Raw genomic sequence first — 19,874 nt, forward strand, 5'->3', positions numbered from 1 at the left:
TATTTATTATAATACTTAACTGTTGACAACGCCATCTAGTTTGACTGTTTGTCCTAAGCAAAATCATGTTTCTAGTGTAAACTAAAAAATAAGACATTAGAATTTTACACATGGTAAAGAGAAAACGATTTAGGTATTGCAGTAAACTGTATAATGTAAACGTAAAAAACAATGCGTAAAGAATTCCACAAAATATTAAAATAACCTTGTTCTGGATTGGCAACAATAAGGAATGTCAATTGTCAAAATAAGGACAAATTAATTTTATCCAACTGTCAAAAATATCAAATATAAACGACAAAACTTTTAGTATACATAGTGAAATTTTACAGAAATTGACTAAGGTTTCCCTTGAAATGTTTTCTACTAGTTCTCAAAGAAAGTTCTGGACGTTCAGTGATGAAAACGAACTCGGTCGACACCGAGAGAAGCACAATTTGAACTTCATATCAAAACATGGGCAACATATCGACGAATATCAGAGGTACAACTTTTTTTTATCGCCCGAAGAAGAACGACTGCTTCTCCGACAGTATGAACTTCATCTGAAGGAGTTTTGTAAAAGGTTTTCACCGCCAATGCCAAAAGGCGTTACAGGAACAGCGTTTCATTATTTTAAACGTTTTTATTTGTATAATTCTTCAATGGATTACCATCCTAAAGAGATTTTAGCGACTTGTGTATACTTAGCTTGTAAAGTTGAAGAGTTTAATGTATCTATTGGTCAATTTGTGGCAAATATTAAAGGAGACAGAGATAAAGCATCTGATATAATATTAAATAACGAATTACTTTTGATGCAACAATTGAACTATCATCTAACAATACATAATCCTTTTAGACCTGTCGAAGGATTTCTAATCGATATAAAAACAAGATGTAACCTCGCAAACCCAGAACGGTTACGAACTGGTATTGACGAGTTCCTGGAAAAGGTATTTCTGACTGATGCTTGTCTTCTGTATGCACCATCACAAATAGCATTGGCAGCTGTCTTACATGCGGCAAGTAAAGAACAAGAAAACTTGGACAGTTATGTAACAGATATGTTATTCCGTGATGCTGGCCCTGATAAATTAGCAATACTAATTGAGGCAGTTCGTAAAATTCGTTCGATGGTCAAAATGGTTGAAAGTCCAGCGAGAGAACGAGTTAGAGTGATTGAGAAGAAGTTGGACCGTTGTCGGAATCAAGAGAATAATCCGGACAGTGAGATATATAAGAGACGGGTACGAGAGGCTCTGGATGAAGATGACATTCCTCATGGAGCTGGTAGAATGTCCCTAGATACCAGCGGAGTGTCACAGATGTTGTCTCCTTCCGCCTCGTAGACTAAAGGATAAAATATGTAAAATTTCATTGTTGTAACACTGGTATTAAAAATTTTAAAGGTGACTATGATGTTTTTACAAGTATTTCAACAGTGGAAACTGACCTTTACGTTGATTTGAATTGATTATATTTTGATTATCCCTAAATGATTGTTAATAAAATAAAATGTGACACTTATTTTTATTACTTGTTTTATTTTTTATAATCTACTAGCTTAAGGCAGTGACTGTATGGAATGAAAAGAAAACAAAACCAAGTAGGCTACATATTCTTCTAGAATATAATCTATATCTATGCTAAATTTCATTGAGTTCTGTTCAGACATTTAAGCTACATCTCTAACAAATTTCCATCCAAATTTTCGCATTTAAGATTTGCGTTCTACCTTCCTATCCCTTCATTAAATTATCTGTGTACTGTGAATCAGACAAGTGTAAATATATTTGAACTTCACACACAATTTTAAAAATCAAACGAAAAGGATATTATAAATAATATTTTATTGTCAGCTTCCATTATGATCTGCTGTCAAAAAGACTCCTGGAATTGGCGGGATTCTGCTAGTTAGCAGGCTGACAGCTGCCGAGAGCACGCACAAGATGGCGCTGGACGCCGCCATCCACCATATCGTTGGATGATGGAAGATGCAGACGCCATTTTCTGTGTACGCGCATGTTAAATCTAAAAGAAAAAAAAATGTTTTTAGCAATTCGCATCAACATGTAAAAACCAAATCAAACCAAAGAATCTCTTCGATTCCTAAAAAGCTGCAAACTTTCTATTTCCGAACGTGTGTTTTATTATTCCTCGAAAAAAAAATTTGCGCAAGTAAAAGAGAGACAAAAAATTCTGACTGTATAATCCAAAATTACAATGAAAGTATCAGATTCTGATTGATTTTAACAATAAACGTTGCTTACAACTTATTAGCATGTAGAAGAGGTGACCCAAGAGGTGTGCCAGTAAGCCAATGATGGCGCAGGAGACGCCCAGCGCCAGCGGCTTGTCGCGGCGTCGCACCGACCTCAGTACCACCATCCCTTGCATTGTTATTGATGCTCCTATAAATACACATAATTTTTTACTCAAAGACGAAATAATTAGTTGAAACACTAATTCTATAAGTATCCAGAAAAAATACACCATCCTTTAACGCCATCTAGTGATGGATTTGTTCTTATTTTATTCACTCACCAGCGCCTGCCAGAGTGAGAGCGAAGAAGAGGAGATAAAATGAATAAGTGGACTGGCAGCTCGCCACGCTGCAGCTACCGCGTATGGCGCGCTGCATGCCGCATGTGCAGTTCTCGAACAATCTAAAAACATCATTATAATAGAACTAGTAACGCCAAAAAATGTTATTAGTTTTATGGTCCGAAAATTATTTATACTAGCAAGTTGTTTGCGTGAAATTAAATAAATAAAAAACCGCCTATGTTACGTAGTTTTTTAATAGTGAAAGAATTTTTGAAATCGGCAAAGTCGTTTTTAAGTTATTTCAATACATAAAAAAAAATCAATTCTTTCCTATTCTTAGTACAGATTACCGTTGAACATACAAATATCATAGAACAGAAACGAGTTATCTTACACAAATCCATTCAGGTCCTCGTACTGTTCGCAGCCGGCGTCGCACGGCGAGAAGTACGTGGTGTGCGTGTCCACTGCGCACACTGGACTGAAGCCGTAGTTTGCAGTGTTACAACTGTATGAAATAAGTGTGTTTTATACAACATAATGACGCGGAAGCACAAAAGAAAACAAATTATGTTAGCGTCCAGTGGCGGCGTAAGTGTAGGGCGTTGTTTAGCGGCGCTAAACATAAAGGAGCTTCAAAATCAATCAATAACACAATCTCCCATAAGCCTGTTAACCCCCAAGCATGGAAAGAAGGGTAGTGCAGTAGAAATCTTGCTAAAAGCGCTAGTAGCTCTAAACGTGCATAGATGGCGTTAGAATCGCTTGTAGACGAAGACAGTCGTGAAATGGACTGCGTTTCGTTTGACTCAAGTTTGTCGGAGGCCACATTCTAGTCGTCTAATAAGGAAGAGATGAATACGGTTAATATCGTCTCTTACCCGCAATGTGCACTGCAAGCCGGCTGCGTATACACATCTCTCATACCAGCGATGTCTCGTCCCCCGACACCGCAGCCCAGCGCCGCCACCACCACAAAGAACGCGCACACAAACACCGCTACAACGCCACCTACTCGGGACGCGGTGTTGGCTTTCACACCGTCACTGCGACGATTGGAGAAACGGAATCTAAATACCTGAAGAAATAAACTTAGTTTATTAATAAATCAATAATTATACCTACAATATACTTGAAGTATTTATGAATGATGAGTTAGGCATTAAGTTGTCCTAAAAATCTATTAGAAACTTAGTTTAAAAGGCATCTGTTGCTGTTCCAACACGCTCATATAGCTGAGCAGTTACAAAGGGAGTTTAAGAAGGAAAAACTAGCAACTATAGTTGAGTTTCTTTGGAGAGCCCTGGATACAGTCAGGATGGCTACCAAGAGCAGTTTTTGTAAGCATGTATCCCAGATTACCCGCACTTTGCTGAAAAGGGATTATTCCGAACCGTCACCCCGCTTTGTCCCTACGTGGAGACAGATGAGAATGAAAAGTTTCATCCGTCCCATTTTTGCGACGTGGGGACGGTTGGAACTTATTTTATTTCATAACGGTTCCACCTGTCACCTTATTGGTGATAGTGGAACTAAAAGGTGGGACGGATGAAACGTTTTATTCTAACATGGGGACAGAGCGGGGTGTCGCTTGGGAATACTCCCTATAAAGCTGGGTATCTTATGAAGATTTCCTTCTCGATACAGAATAAAACATTAAACACTACTAACAGTAACAAAGAAGATGATGACAAGAGATCTGAAGATGTCATTGATGGCACGACTGGTGCGAGGGTCGTTGCGGAGGCTCTCGATGTGGTAGCGGGCTTGCACGTACTCCGTATCAAAGCTGATGAAGCCGAACAGACCAGCGTGTAGTAAAGACAGTGCCAGCGTCTGTAGCATCAGCGAACGGTTGCAGAGAACGCGACGAAGTGATGACAAGAATTCTGGGAAATTTCATTTAATCAGTAATATGTCTTAGATTTATGGGTTCAAGTAAATAAAATTAGCTTTAAAGAGTGCGCGCACACCTTTGACTAAACCATTATATCGCGAATCCTATGATCTTATATGGAGGTGGGCACACTACTTAATTATTAGTTGTGCAAATAAAGAGTTGAATGGGCTGCAAAACAATTGACTATCACACAACAGTTTTGTGATAGTTTAGACAAAGTTGTTTAGTTTAGGCTCTTTTAATTCACAAGAAGCATGCGTTGCTGACCTTTAACAAAGAGATAGACTTGCTTTTTTTGTTTCAAAGCGTACCAGTATCATGACTTTCAATCTCCTTGAACTGCGGCATTCTCTTGGGGAAGAGAGTGAAGAGTACGGAGAACATGAGGGTTAGCATGCAGAGTGAGAGATGAGCATGCCACCAGTCCGCCTCTACTGCGCCAGGTCGAAGCCAGCTCTGCCCGTTCAGGCCCAGGGAGAGACGGATAGAGATCAAAATGCCTGGGAAATACAAGAATCATGTTTACTGCTGTTCGCATATCAGAGAACAGAACAAGCACTAGAAATAGGGCTCTATAACTTAGTAGCTAAGGTCGGTTTTTAGATAACCATGATAAATTTACCATAGAAGTACGGTCCGTTCTGTGGCTCGTGGTCATCCAGGTACGTGAGACCGTGCGCCCAAACGCTGATCTTAGTCAGTGCGCAGAGCACCGCTGTCAGCACGAGGAAAGCCGTGCGCGCTGACACGTATGTATCCTCAGGTGTTGTCGACGTGGAGAAGTACGCAGAAATTGTACCTCCTCCGCATAATTCTGTAAGTTGAAGGTGTAAAGTCATACCAAGACTTATTTGACTAGTAAAGGATACAATCGAAGTTTTTCCATAATTGGTTTCTTACCAACTGCCAAAGGATGTGATTCCTCATATGGGAAAGCAAGCACGATTAGTCCCGACGCAGCTGTGATTCCTAGACATCCAGAGAGCGCCAGATTTCTCCAGGTCCTTCCCCACCAGCCTAGCGCCGCGCCTAGGATGAATTCTGCTCCCGCTGACCCTAGTTTTACCCAATCTGGAAATACACAGGCCTAATTTTAGTCCCTTTCCGCTTCTTCGTTTGCCACCTTATAATATTAGAAAAAGGTAATTCCTATAGTGTCCAATAACATAAACGGCCAAAATTATATTAAGTGAGGTTATTTCGTATAATTGTGTACAGTTGTATGGATTTTAACACCTTCATTAATAGAGCGTAAGAAGCCGGTGCCGGCGTTTCTTCTCAGCAGCAGGTAGACGTTGGTCTCCAACAGAACTACGATCAGCAACGCCCCCTGCAGGAACAGATCGAAGCGCGGCACCGTCAGGATGTATGTACGGAGAAAGTACCATAGCTTCTTGTACGCTGAGAAACAAAATAGGAAGATGAGGAGCAAGAGTAAGATGTACTGTACGATATACGTATGGTTACTATATGAAAGTAGAAATGAAAGAAGGGAGGGTTGATTTGACGAGACACACTCGACCGTTGTAACATCACGACCACACAGAGGAAAGGCATGAAGTGGTAGCTATTCCTTGTGTGTGTGTTGAAGGCCTATTTCTAGTTACTCTTTCAAAAACGTCCCCTTGTTTGCTAATAAAGATAGACAACGCTTCTACAACTTTTAACTCGTATTAGATGGGGCAGGGGCATTATTTTGTACAGCAAAATCTAGTGGCCACTTGTTCGTTTGCTAACTTCTATAACAACAAATATAAATTGTGTATAGACTTGATAGCGAAAATCAAAATTCCTTATGAATAGGAAATAATTATTTGATTTGTACTATCGAATCTAAAGGTCATTGTTTAAATACTGATAAATCGATAACCGATAAAAATTTATATAATAAGTACGTATTTCATTTATGATTTTGTATGTTTATCAATTCATATAATATGTTAGTTGTTTCTATACAAGATTACTAGCTTTCGCCCGCAACTCCGGCCGCGTGGAATTAAAGAACACAAAAGTAAGTAGCCTATATGTTTTTATAGACTATTCTCTACATCTATGCTGAATTTCATGAAGATCCGTTTAGCAGTTTATGCTACAATCTCTAACAAACATACATCTAAATTTTCGCATTTATAATATTAATATGATTGTGTTTATCAATGAGGTAAACAGAAACGGTGAAGGATTAAAGGAGATTAAAAAACCCTTCATAAATTTATCTCATTTAAGATTATAAAGATAATTTGGAATTCAAATTAACATGTTACTTTAATATATACATTAACAATTAATTCATTTAACACTGGTGTAAATATTCAACACTCACCAGTAACAAAAACGCACCCCGTCATTTTATACAATTCCAAACGAATGTGTCTTCATTAATCAGATACTTTGCCGTAATTTTTAAAAGCGAGTGTTATTAAATAAACAAATCAGAATCATTTTTTTGTGTTAATGCTAAAAACACTATCGGAATAACACTGTTACTTATTTTTTGATAATTACTTTAATCTACGCTAAACAACACTTTAAAAACACATTTTTCACACAAAACAACGCGTGTTTGTTAAATCGACTCTCATATCATGTTTGAAAGATATTTAGCGATATTTTGTTATCGCTGTTCATCATGATACGTTATTTTAGGGTTCCTCTACACGATATATTATAATAAAGCAAACCAATAAATGCGAAAGTTTACTTGTATGAATGTTTTTTAGAGTTCGATGAAACATTAGATGATAGTCTGGAAGAGCACATAGGCTGTTGAGTTTTTTTTAAATTCCACGCGTACGTAGTCGTGGGCTGAATCTAGTATACTATTAATGTAATCTATTACGTAAGCCGAATTAATGCCTTCGTCAGAAAATCAGTCTGGCGCACATAAAAGCAGTAGTCTAAAAGGGCCAGACTTGAATGTGGTTCGAAGGTCTGGCGCCTTGCAGCCCTAGATAAGGTAACAAACTCCATTTCAGTTGTCTATTTTAAAAACTGCCGATGTTATGAAGTCTCTAGAAGAGATATTTTATACGGAATCCAGTGGAATAATAATGTTTGCAGCCACTAGAGAAATGTCAATGTAACAGATAATATTTATCTGTGCTAGGCATAATAAATGTGAAAATGTATCACCTTTTCCTTATAAATCTCTATTTAATTTCATTCATAAATAGAGATTACTTATTGATTTTTTTCTATAACATCTCTTAGGGAATATTTTACATTTTTTTACAATAAACAAATCAAAGATGTTAAAGTTATAAGAAAAATAAAATAAAAAACACCAATTGCTGTTATTAGATTAATTTATTTTTAATTTACACAATAAATAACCTTAAAATTATAATTTACACTTACCATTAACAATAACATACTTCGTATCCGTAATTAACTAAATCTTACTAACAGTATAAATGCGATAGTTTAGATGGATGGATATTTATTGTTAGTAGCCTAAATTACTAAACTAATCTCGATGAAATTTGACGTTGTAGAGGATAGTCTGTAAGAACACGTAGACTACTTTCAATTTTTATTCCACGCGGACAGAGTCGCAGGCGAAAGCTATTAATTCATAAAGCTCATGTACTGCTGCAAAAGAGTTTTCACCATAAAAACTTACGCAACACTTTGTCATGTAATCTACAATCCTTTCATCAGATTCAAATACATTCTTGTAATTATAAAAATGAAGCTCGCAATATTGAATCTGAGAAAAGATGATTTATATTTGCCTAGTAGGCTAGTAATTTAGGATTTTTCCCAACCGTCATTCCACTCTGTCCCCACGTGAGCATAAATAGTTTCATCCGTCCCACCATTTAGTCTCACTATCACCAATAAGGTAACAGTTGGAACTGTTATGAAATAAAATAAGTTTTAACCGTTTCCTCCTCGCAAAAGGTGGGATGGATGAAACTTTTTATTCTCATCTGTCCCCTCCGTGGAGACAGAGCGGGGGGACGGTTGGGTATAATCCATAATTTAGTCGTGTACAGAGTAATTTAATAGTCAAAATACTCTCGTTTATAAACTTAACAAAGGGAGCCTTAACGACTGAGTTCGACAGTCATTTACCATTACTATATATAGTACATCTAATGAGTCTTTTCGATAGGTACAGTCGGTGAAATTGGCAGTGTTCCTTAAAATCTACAATCGTTTTAATGCTTTAAAACGAGACACGACACAAAAACCTCTTAGATAACCCTTTTAGAGTTAAGCTCACCAGTACAACTAACTTTCAATATGCATTTATTGAATGCTGTTTTCTTTATGTACAAAGTGTAAATAAAGAAATAAAAAACGAATAAAACACATAAAAATGTATCTGTACGAAAATTCAATTGTATACGGTTAATTTCTTTTATTTTTGTTCCTTCGTGCACTCATTGATATCTAATTAGTAATTTGTAGAAGAGCAATTTGTCTCGTTTCAATCAAAACATATTTCTTAAGTTGAACACCGCAGAATTCAGCGACTGTACTTTATGTTTGTGTTTCGCCGACAAGAACTACTTCAGCGTTGGCCGCGCGCCGCCGCTCCGCCGTCTTGATGCAGACGATGGTCGTGATGGTGATGATGAAAGCGAATACCACCATGCTACAACTGGTGATGGCCATCGAGTAGGGATGCTGCTTGTTGTGCAGGTGACATGTACCACCTTTCCACCAAATACAGTTTGCACCTGCATAAAAATACATTAGGTCCTCATATGGACTGCTTTATTTCAGGTTCGAGCTACGAGTTTATGAATGTCGGCCTTTAGTTGTTGATTTCAGTAAGGTGTGGTAAATAAAAAAGATTTTCGTTTCGGCAATATAAAGACACATAATAGTAATAACTATGTACTATAACTTTAAAACTCTCTTTGAACTATTTCATATTTAGAAATTCGGGTTTATCTTTCCTAATCTTGCTAATATTATAAATGCGAAAGTTTAAATAGATATTTGTTAGTGTTTGTAGCCTAAACTGTTGAATGGATCTCGTTAAATTTGGCAGAGATGTAGAGCATAGTTTAGAAGACACTTAGGCTACTTGTATTTGTTTTCTTTAATTCCACTCAGATGGAGTCCCGGAAGCTAGTATAACATAGTTAATAACATAAAGTTTTTACATTGTCATTCGGACGCCGGCGCTGCACGGGAACATCCGGTTTACATAAAATTATCACTTACCGCTCATTCCAATAAAGATGAGATGTCCGAAGACGAAGGTGAAGAGCGCGATGAAGGCGCCAGTCAGTCCGAGCAGCACGGACTTGTCGCGGGGCTCCACCGCGCGAAGCACAAGAGTGCCTTGCGCTTGGAAAGATAACGCTGAAAAAGGCGATATTAAGCCACTGGATGTTCTGCAGTTTGATATTAAATTGAATACTTACCAGCAAAAGATAACAGTAATGCGAACAACATTTGATGATGCTGGTAAGCCCCAGAGCAGGAGTTTGCGCTGCAAGACCCTACGATGGCGCGGTGAGACGAAGCGCAAGTGCAGTTGGCATATGCCCTGCGCAACGAAACAATAAATTGTATATTTGAGATCAAAAGCTCATGAAGCGCAGTGTATTCATTCCTTGGGTGATTATTTGTGCATTACCGATAATAAACTTTACCCCTTTACCCTGCGTACTGGTTTTAGGAAAAGTATACTATATAATTTAGCCTAGTGAACGCAAAAGTCTATAGTTCTACTCACTGCAGACCGTCTACCTCTTCTATACCAGAGCAGCCGGCGTGACAAGGTGAGACATAGGTCGTCATTTGATCCGTCACACACACAGGTGCAAACTCCTGCCATTGAGGGGCGCATCTGAAATAAATATGGTCGTCATGGTCTCACCGCAACCAGTAAATTTAGAAAGAAGTCAACGAGTAAAATGTTTGAAAAACATTAAGAATACTCGACAAGGAGTAGTGAAAAGACCTTTGGTACTGTAGAGCTCTTTGAGAAGACTATATTCGTAGTGGTCGTACCCGCAAGTCTGACTGCACTGTGGTTGTATGTAATGACTCCCCTCCAAGCCGGCTATGCTGCCCGTCTTACAGCTGGTCGCTATCATTAACATGACGTACGCAATGATGGAGAACAAACACATCGTAGCTGTGTGTTTCAGCACTTCGAGTCTGACCACGCTTGGCATTAAAGGCGGCGTGAACCTTAATCCCTTGTACTGAAAACAACAAACCATAAATCTCATCTCTCTATACTCCATCATACTATAAATGTGATAGTTTAGATGGAAGTTTGTGTTTGTAACCTAAACGGCTGAACGGATCGCGATGTAATTTGGCATAGGTGTACAGCATAGTATGGAAGAACACAAAGGCTACTCACTTTTGTATTTTTAAATTCCACGTCGACTAAGTTGCGGGCGAAAGCTAGTACTATATAACATACTGTAGCAGTGTGTAAACGTATACTATTTAGTTATGTAGGAAATCAGCAATTATAGCTATTCTTAAAAATAATCATCTATACTTACGACACGCTTTAGATACATATTTTCACATTATTAAACTCAGGGATAAACAAATTGGTAAAAATTGTTGTGCGGGAAAGGGACGTAAACTACAGTCTTCAAACCCGCTCTGTCCCCACGTGAGAATAAAAAGTTGCATCCGTCCCACCTTTTAGTCGCACTATCACCAATAAGGTGACAGATGGAACCGTTATAAAATGAAATAAGTCTCCTCGTCGTAAAAGGTAGGACAGGTGACATTTTTTATTCTCATCTGTCTCCACGTGGGGTCAGAGCGGGGTGACGGTTGGGAATAACAATGTTAACAACCTTTGTTGACATTAGTGCATTTGTATTTTGTCATTTCCAATTGAAAACAAACGTGAACAATGAAATAAAGTTTTAAATGATAAGCGGATAAAGACGCACGGGAAAAAATCATTAAAAAAAAACTTTGTGATTAGAAAAATATTTTAAAGATACTCACCGCAACAGCCAGGACCACAGCGTGGTAGCGTAACATTTCAGCATTATTAAATAAACCATTTCTCTCGATATGTAAATAGTATTTAGCCTATAATTAAAATAATGTAATGATTAAAATGATGTAGATTTTAAAAAGCTATTTGAATTAAAACAAAAAGACACAATGAAAAAACGAATCAAAAATTGATCTTTCGACGAAGCAAATATAACAGAAACACATTTAAACATGTGCAATTTTTAGCAATAAATGAAGAGAGCGCACTTTTGATTAAACTATCGCAAAACTGCTTTTCCGTGCTTTGATTCCTATTAGATTATAGGTTACACTATTCGATTTTTAGTTGTACTAAACAGTTGAATTGGCTGCGAAACAATCGCACAACCGTTGAGCGATAGTACTGTCAAATGTGTGCCCGCTTTAAATGCATACCCTAAGATAGTCTGTCTGATAGTAAGCGAAGCCCCAAATAGCAGCAGCTATCAGCCCCATGGAGACCATCTGCGTTGTTACCAACGTGTTGGAGAACACACGATACACGCTCGAACCAAAACCTGGAAAATTTTCTTAGTTGCTTTTGATGTGTTTATGATGTTCACAGTAATTGTTTTTTACATAAATAAACCAGCGCTTGACCACGACTCCACCTAAGCTAAGTGAAGACGCGACCGAAGGATAGAGCGTATTGAAGACTTTTGCACATGACTTCGTCCGCTATGGATTATAAAAAAATTAGCAATGAATGTAGCCTATATTATTCAGTAATAATGCTTTCTAATGGTATTTTTATATAGTTTCAACAGTTTCGGAGCCTATTCAATGAAAACAATCAAATGTGTCTAATTTACAATACCTATATAGATTAGAAAGTTAATTAAAAAGAAACTTAACAATTGGATTTTTGTATGCATTGAAAAAACTAAGAAACGTTAAGGCGGATTTCAATTCAATCAAAAATTCTTTCACCATTACGTTATCTCAGTAACATAGGCTATATTTTTAAATTTCACATATATGAAGTCGCGAGCAACAACTATTCTATTGTCTTCGTCACATCATAACTCACTAGTCGCATGTTTTTATGTATACCAAATCCCAAGTGCCCAGAATTAGGCTCGTATATACTTAGCATAAAGCATAATACCCCTTGACGTAGAAATTAGTAACGAACGGCGAAATCTCACTTGTATCATTCACGATGATTTTAGGTTCTTCCTCGTCAGTGAGTTTTGAAGTGCTCAAATAGACTTGTACACCGCTCAGTATCATGCCAATTGAGATCAGTAAAATCTGAACAGTGAATTTGGTTTCCACTATCGTCGTCATAACATTGTAACCAACCACGAGACTCATCAAACGGTACGTTGAAAGTACACCTGAAAATGCAAAGATAAATGTCATGATTGCTCTTGTGTCTATGGAAAGTCGGCACAATATGTGCTGTTCCACACATCTCTATCATATCTGAATTGCCTGCCTTTTTAAGCTCACCCTCTTTCACACAATCCATACATTCTTCTGTCTTCCTCTACCTGAGCCATCCACACTCTTAATACTTTCTTGTTTGAGATAAATATAGCAAAAGTATTATTAAAGCTAGTTTCAAATATATTTTGAATACATATATTCTTTCAATTCTGTGTATCTACTTAACTTATAGTTTAAAGTATAGATTACCAATTTTTTTTTATTACTTTTTTGGTTCACGAAATCATTCACTAATGAGTACACTTTACATCCTTGACGAGCCTTCATTGTTAATATTTTCGTGACCCTATTTACAACTCGTGGACACCTAATTATGTTTCCAGCGATCTTGGACCCCGGGTCTCTTATAGAGCTCCGTGTAACTTTGGGAATCACTGGTTTAAACAAATATAAAACTGACCAAACAAAGATAATTCTTACCATAATGCATGCTCAATCTCGCAGGTGCACGGTTATCCATGTAAATAATACCGTGGCAAAAAGCAATAACCCTTGTTATTCCGAAGACTATGAAAGAAAAGTGAATGATGGACAATCTAAACGCAGTGCTGGAAGTTGGTTTTAATTCTGGAGTCGTGTTATTGCCGTTACAGTACCCTGAAATGTTTTCAAAATATTCACTAGTGTAAATAATCGATACAAGCGCCATCTATGAATATCTTAATTTAATAAAGCGCCGTCTATTGTTAACTAAATATTTTTTATAATTTCTTGGTTGAATACAGCGCCATCTGTTGTCCACTAAATACAACTAATAATCATGACTTTTCAATGACAATTTTGTTTACATTTTTTTTTATAATAAAAGATTATTTTAATACACACCAATTCCTTCAGGTACAGCTACCGTGGGAACAGCAAACCACAGCAGACCGCTGGCGCCGGAGAAGAGACAAGCCACTGAGAGCATTTCGTGTCGCCGATTGCTGCCCAACCAGCCTATAACCGGCGACACTAGCGCCTCCAGTAACGCCAACAGAAGTATCAATAAATCTGAAATATATCGCAATATGTGAATGTTTTAATTCTTCGACTTTTCCAGATGTTTATTAAAGCGGGCGCACACTGTTGTGCGATTGTCGATTGTTTCGCAGCCACCTCAACTGTTTAGTTGCACAACTAAAAATCGATTATAGTGGTCACCATATAAGCTTAAAGGAATCAAATCACGACTAAACAGTTATGCGATAGTTTAGTTAAATGTTTGCGCGAGCTCTAAAAATCGTTGCAGTGGACCACGGCTCGTTGTTACTTCTTTAATTTTTTTTTATGTCATACAGAAGCTGTACGGGTATAGCTACAAACCTGGTAGATAATGAGGCAGGTCTCCAGCTTTTACATTCTGTTTGAGTAATCTGTAGGCGACTACTTCACCCAGCGTCACAGTTATAATAATACCTAACAATGTTCCGCGAAAGCCTTCCGCCACAAAAGTGCTGCTGAAAAGACATCCTTTGACTTTCGTCGTCACTGTAAAGGGAATGAAACCGTTATTGTCACTGTAGTTAAATATTTTAAATAATCAGCGTTTGTTAAATTTTTTAATGCCATTAAAGCCATGTACAGAGGGATTATCATGAATATTCGTGAGATCGTTTTCGTAATGCCATCCATTAAATTGGTCGTACGTACGTTAAAAAATCTCATACTTTTATCGAAATGTTCTCTTAATTCTTACGCAAATATTCCTGATAGTCTCTGTTTGTTGCAAATGTAAATATTTTTGTAGTAGTCAAATTTTTTCTTCATTTTTTTTTAAAAAAGGAAACAGAATTTAATATTTAGCGAATGAGTCATATTTCAATGAAGTTTTTGTTACATAAGAAGTAAAAAAAGATAAATTTTGCGATACTGAATGATAATACATGTTCGCATTTTTAGACAGAACATGACAAGATAGTGTATATTTCATTCACAAAAAAGTACACTATATACAAGGAAAAAAGTATAGAAAAAAAATTAACTTACTTGTTGTGTATTTAGAAGGCATTCTATATATCCTTTTAATTAAAAAAATAACTTTAGTGTATCTTTAGAATAACAATTACACTTTTCATTAACTTGCTTGTCATTAAAATTGTACTGCTGAATAAATCAGTAACAAATATAAACACTATATAATGCAATTAAATTATTAAAACTTTCGTGAGACATTTTATAATTAATTATTTACGGCTTACTCACGTATACTTTTCTTTTTCCGGTGACGGCACCGACCAGTTTCAGACCCTGGGGGGGACGCGACCGCGATACATCCTTAACCCTCGCCCTGAAGAAGGACCCCCGCAGGCTCTGAAACTGGTCGGTGCCGTCGGAAAAAGAAAAGTATACGTGAGTAAGCTGTAAAAAAAAATTACTATATGATGCAATTTGATTGCAGATATTCAGACCTTTAGAAATGTATTTTGTGGGAGTTAGAAACGTTTAATCTCCCGGAGATCTTGTTTATTCTATTTAAAGACTCATGCATAAAAAAATTATAAAGTTACTTTTAACTAGCTTTCGCCTGCGACTCCGATCGCGTAGAGTTAAAAAAAATAAAAAAATTCATAGCCTACGTGTTCTTTTAGACTATCCTCTACATCTATGCCAAATTTAGTGATGACTCATCATAATTTTCCTCCTTATTCTACTCCCGCAGGGCGCAACAAGTTTTTGTCCTCCACATAACTCTATCATACGTCATCTCAGTCATCACTCCCTTTATGATCATTTCACCTTTCCCGTAATCCATCCATCTCTCTGAAGGTCCAATTTTAGTTCCTTTCCACCTTTTAATTATAAGCAAAGGATGGGAGGGAAAGTGGATTTGACGGTAGAAGAGTCGCATAGGATGGGAAAATATTACGCGCATCTCCTCCTCCGTCAATGGAAGGCAACACAGCTGCAACTGTCGATGTCTATGGGCAGCAGTCGCTTCGCTATTTGGCAGATTCAGGTGGTCGCTTGCTTGTTTGCCATCTTATAATAAAAAAAATCTCTTTCTAGTTCTATCTATACTTGTGTACCTCCACACTCATAACTAACATTCTCCTTGTTACATGCGATTCATCCCTCATAACCGGCCCATACACCACCGATACCCATCATCGCCAGCTTACTACACGTCCCCACCGAGGGGCTCGGAGCCTACCCTAATAAGGGATGACTAGGCCATAGTCAACCACACTGGCCCACTGCGGGTTGGTTGACTTTACACATATCTTTAAATTTCTTCCCCGATACGTGCAGGTTGCATCACGATGTTTTCCTTCACCGTAAGAACGTCGGGTAAATTATGTACATATGAAATTTCGAAAAATCGAAAATCACATTGGTACAGCGGGATTCGAACCCAAGACCTGTAAGTCAAGTGTTTAAAACACTGAGCCACCGACGCTTTTAGATATAGTCTACTAGCAGTATAATAGTAAATATGTATATAGTATATTGATTTAAGTAAAGCCTAAAGAGATTAATAAAAAAAGTAAATAACTTAGTTTAATATCACATTAAAGTTCAGACACCTTTATCCGGCCTCCAATTTAAATAAACACTGATAACTTTAAGAACTATTCACCTTGCAAAAAACACAACTATGACTTGTGGAAAACTAGAGGAAAATTGTAAAAAAATTTGCCACCGTTGTAAATTATCTTTCTGATATCGAAAGATGAACTGACTTCTTTTGATCTAATCTTCAGTTTTGACAAACGTTGATACTTCATCTGTGAGCGATAAAACCGTGGGTTTACACTGTCAACACACATGTTTAGAACAATTTTATTTTATTAACAACAAAACATAATAGATCAAATTCTATTTATTTATAAGAAGAATATGGTGTTAATGCGAAAGTTTAGACGGATGGATGTTTACTAGAGTTTAGTTATAACAAAAAAATATTCACAGCTTTTTTATAGTGAAACGGTGAAATAATTTAATGTTATTGTTAATCTATATATATACTAATATTATAAAAAGGAAAGATTTGTATTTTTGTATGTATTGAAATAACTCAAAAACTACTGGTGAGATTTCAAAAATTCTTTCATCATTAGAAAGGTATTTTTCTGTGAGTAACATAGGCTATCTTTTTTTATTGTTATTTTAATTTCACGCGGGCGAAGTCGCGAGCAACAGCTAGTTTTTGAATAAAAGCCAATAGTATTACAAAATTAATTTATATTTTCCTTAAAATTATAATTTACAATATAATTTATAACTATTTATATAATTTTATACACTTAATAATGTCTTATTAAAAATAATACAGCATCACGTTCTTTTTAATAGTAAGTCTTTATTTTAAAAATCTGTCCACAATTATTTATGAACATAAGAAATCAAGAAAAAAATGGCTCCCTTGTGAACGATCGCATGTTTGAAAGGCAAATTAAAAACAAAACATTGAACAAGAATACAATAGGCAAAATATCTACAGTCCTTTCTAATATTAGGTACATACAAATAGTATTTATCGAGTTAATTAAAATACAAAACAAAATGTAATCGCGAAATTATAATAATGATAGTCTAAGTAGGAGTCGTTTGTACAAAGAAATTATATATTCCGAACTATACATAACCTAAAATACATCTAATAAGTCTTGCAAACTATGTATTTGATTGTCCAATTAGTTCGATCTGAGCAGTTCTCGCGCGCCGCCGCTCCGCCATCTTGATGCACACGATGGTGGTGATGGTGATGATGAAGGCCAACACCACCATGCTACAACTGGTGATGGCTATCGAGTAAGGATGCTGTTTACTGTGCAGGTGACATCTACTACCCTCCCACCAGATACAATTCATACCTGCCATTATACAAGAAACGCGTGATCAAAGCGGCGGTAGCCTAAGGTTTTTTTTTTATTTGAGAAGGGGGCAAACGAGCGACGGGACCACAAAGGTGGTCAACGACTCTCAGACATCCGCAACACCAGAGGAACTACAGATGCGTTGCCGGCCATTGTGGAAATTGTAGGCTCGCTTCTTGAAGGACCCTAAGATGTATTGGTGTGGAAATACCGCCGAGGACAGACCTTTCCACAACGCGGCTGTGCGGGCGGGTTTAAGCAATCAACTTGTAATCTACAGATGTTGGTATTGATTTTCGTATTGCATATGTACTTTTAAACAATTAATATAACTATAACTAGCGATATTAATTTAAACACTCCATTAGAGAACTCGCCAGAAATGAGCGGGAATCTAATGACATTGACAGCTGTCAGCTAGGGACGTGACGTTTATGCCGATTATCTAGTGTTGCGCCAATTCTACAGCATCGTACTAATTTTGTTTGTTAGAGTTTGTAGCCTAAACGGCTGGACGGATTTCGATGAAGTTTGGTATAAATGTAGTCATCTACATCTAGTTTTTTTCTAGTCTAAAAAAACACATAGGCTACTCATTTTTTATAATTCCACGCGGACGTAGTCGCGGGCGAAAGCTAGTGGGAAAATAAGCCTAAAGCGTTTTGTAAGTGTAGAGCATTTTATTACAAATTTAAATTACCACTCATTCCAATAAAGATGAGATGTCCGAAGACGAAGGTGAAGAGCGCGATGAAGGCGCCAGTCAGTCCGAGCAGCACGGACTTGTCGCGGGGCTCCACCGCGCGCAGCACCAGACTGCCTTGCGCTTGGAAAGATAGCCCTGGAATTAAAAATAAATTGTTAACGTACAAGAGTAAAGTAAATAAAATTAAATTTTTTCAGACTTTAAAAAACTTGCGACTTAAAGTATTGTTTTAAATTTTTTTTTTTTATATCATAAGGTGGCAAACGAGCAAGCGGCCACCTGAATCCGCCAAAATGGCGAAGCGACCGCTGCCCATAGACATCCGCAATTGCAGATGCGTTGCCGACCCTTTTCCGACGGAGGTGGAGACGAACATAAACAAGGATATTTCCCCTTCCTATGCATGTCCTCCACCGTCAAATCCACTTCCCCTTCCCATCCTCTCCTTATGAGAAAAGGGTGGTAAAGAGGAAAGGACTTAAATTAAGCCTCCGGCACCACACTCATCAGACAAAACACGGAATTGCTTCCATTTGACGGCTGTCTTCTGTGTGGTCGTGGTATTACTGGGGGCGTGCCGGCCCTGCACTGCTAAGATGTTAAAGCGGGCACTACCACTGTGTAAATGCTGTAATAATAATTGTCTATGAGTAACCATGGCAACCTTGTTGCTTTACTGCTATTGGCTTGTCCTTTTTGGTCCTTTTCTGAATGTTTTAAGCAGTTTTTACCCAATTGTTGCAACTTACCGGCGAAAGTAAAAATTAGTGTGTACATCATTTGGTGCATTTGAAAAGCCCCCTCGCAAGCGTTGCCGCTGCACGCGCCTTGTGTGGCGCGGCGGAAGGACGCACAAGTGCAGTTCGCGTAAACTCTGCAAGAAAGTCATACTTCTTCAGAGAAGTTTACTAGTTTTCGCTCGCGACTCCGATCAAGTGGAATAAAAACAAACAAAAGCAAGTATCCTATGTGTTCTTCCAGCCTACATCTATGTCAAAATTGCTAAACATTTAGCAGTTTGACTACAAACTCTGACAAACATCCATCTAAACATTTGCATTTATGTTATAATAAGTAAGATTTTACGCCGTAATGGAACATTTCTCGGTTTTGTATAAAGTAAAAATTATGGTAAAACTCACTGCAAGCCGTCGACCTCATCTATACCGGAGCAGCCGGCGTGGCACGGCGACAGGTACGTGGTCATCTGGTCCGCCACACACACCGGCGCGAACTCCTGCCACTGCGGCGCGCACCTGAACACAACGGTGTGACAATTACCCTTCATTGTTCAGGAGGCCTAATTTTAGTTCCTTTCCCTTTCCACCCTTTTCTGAGGAGGGAAGGATGGAAAGAAAAAGTTGATTTTACGGCGGAGGAGACGGATGGGAAGGGAGAAATGTCCTCTTTATGTGCGTCTTCTCCTCCGTCAATTAAGGGTAGGCAACGCATCTACAATTGCGGATGTTTATGGGCAGCGGTCGCTTTCTATTTCAGTGGATTCAGG

The 19,874-nt window shown here is 37.6% G+C and overlaps 5 protein-coding genes across 5 annotated transcripts; 1 reads left to right on the forward strand and 4 right to left on the reverse strand.

The window, feature by feature from the left end:
- Window positions 1–56: 56 nt before the first annotated feature.
- On the forward strand, window positions 57–1,515 carry LOC106110127 (cyclin-H). The gene is made up of 2 exons (XM_013291839.1): window positions 57–484; window positions 842–1,515. The coding sequence occupies exons 1-2, from the start codon at window positions 357–359 to the stop codon at window positions 1,329–1,331; spliced, it is 618 nt and encodes a 205-aa protein (XP_013147293.1). The 5' UTR covers window positions 57–356; the 3' UTR covers window positions 1,332–1,515.
- A 300-nt stretch (window positions 1,516–1,815) lies between these two features.
- On the reverse strand, window positions 1,816–4,924 carry LOC106110147 (solute carrier organic anion transporter family member 1B1-like). The gene is made up of 7 exons (XM_013291862.1): window positions 4,741–4,924; window positions 4,201–4,418; window positions 3,411–3,607; window positions 2,924–3,037; window positions 2,527–2,648; window positions 2,253–2,393; window positions 1,816–2,013 (listed from the first exon to the last, which is right to left on the reverse strand). Exons 1-7 carry the CDS (start codon window positions 4,823–4,825, stop codon window positions 1,838–1,840), a joined length of 1,053 nt encoding a protein of 350 aa, XP_013147316.1. The 5' UTR covers window positions 4,826–4,924; the 3' UTR covers window positions 1,816–1,837.
- A 104-nt stretch (window positions 4,925–5,028) lies between these two features.
- Window positions 5,029–7,023, reverse strand: LOC106110120. The gene is made up of 4 exons (XM_013291832.1): window positions 6,753–7,023; window positions 5,666–5,830; window positions 5,330–5,500; window positions 5,029–5,243 (listed from the first exon to the last, which is right to left on the reverse strand). The coding sequence occupies exons 1-4, from the start codon at window positions 6,775–6,777 to the stop codon at window positions 5,029–5,031; spliced, it is 576 nt and encodes a 191-aa protein (XP_013147286.1). The 5' UTR covers window positions 6,778–7,023.
- Window positions 7,024–10,123: 3,100 nt separating this feature from the next.
- LOC106110122 (solute carrier organic anion transporter family member 2A1-like) lies at window positions 10,124–14,852 on the reverse strand. The gene is made up of 9 exons (XM_013291833.1): window positions 14,831–14,852; window positions 14,168–14,332; window positions 13,688–13,855; window positions 13,283–13,459; window positions 12,559–12,750; window positions 11,807–11,928; window positions 11,378–11,464; window positions 10,406–10,602; window positions 10,124–10,241 (listed from the first exon to the last, which is right to left on the reverse strand). Exons 1-9 carry the CDS (start codon window positions 14,850–14,852, stop codon window positions 10,124–10,126), a joined length of 1,248 nt encoding a protein of 415 aa, XP_013147287.1.
- Window positions 14,853–17,107: 2,255 nt separating this feature from the next.
- On the reverse strand, window positions 17,108–19,616 carry LOC106110148 (solute carrier organic anion transporter family member 4A1-like). Its single transcript, XM_013291863.1, has 4 exons — window positions 19,510–19,616; window positions 19,117–19,241; window positions 18,362–18,502; window positions 17,108–17,658 (listed from the first exon to the last, which is right to left on the reverse strand). Exons 1-4 carry the CDS (start codon window positions 19,572–19,574, stop codon window positions 17,459–17,461), a joined length of 531 nt encoding a protein of 176 aa, XP_013147317.1. The 5' UTR covers window positions 19,575–19,616; the 3' UTR covers window positions 17,108–17,458.
- Window positions 19,617–19,874: the final 258 nt, after the last annotated feature.

The sequence above is a fragment of the Papilio polytes genome, unplaced genomic scaffold (assembly GCF_000836215.1).
Source record: "Papilio polytes unplaced genomic scaffold, Ppol_1.0 DF820844.1, whole genome shotgun sequence".
Taxonomy (NCBI): Eukaryota; Metazoa; Arthropoda; class Insecta; order Lepidoptera; family Papilionidae; genus Papilio; species Papilio polytes.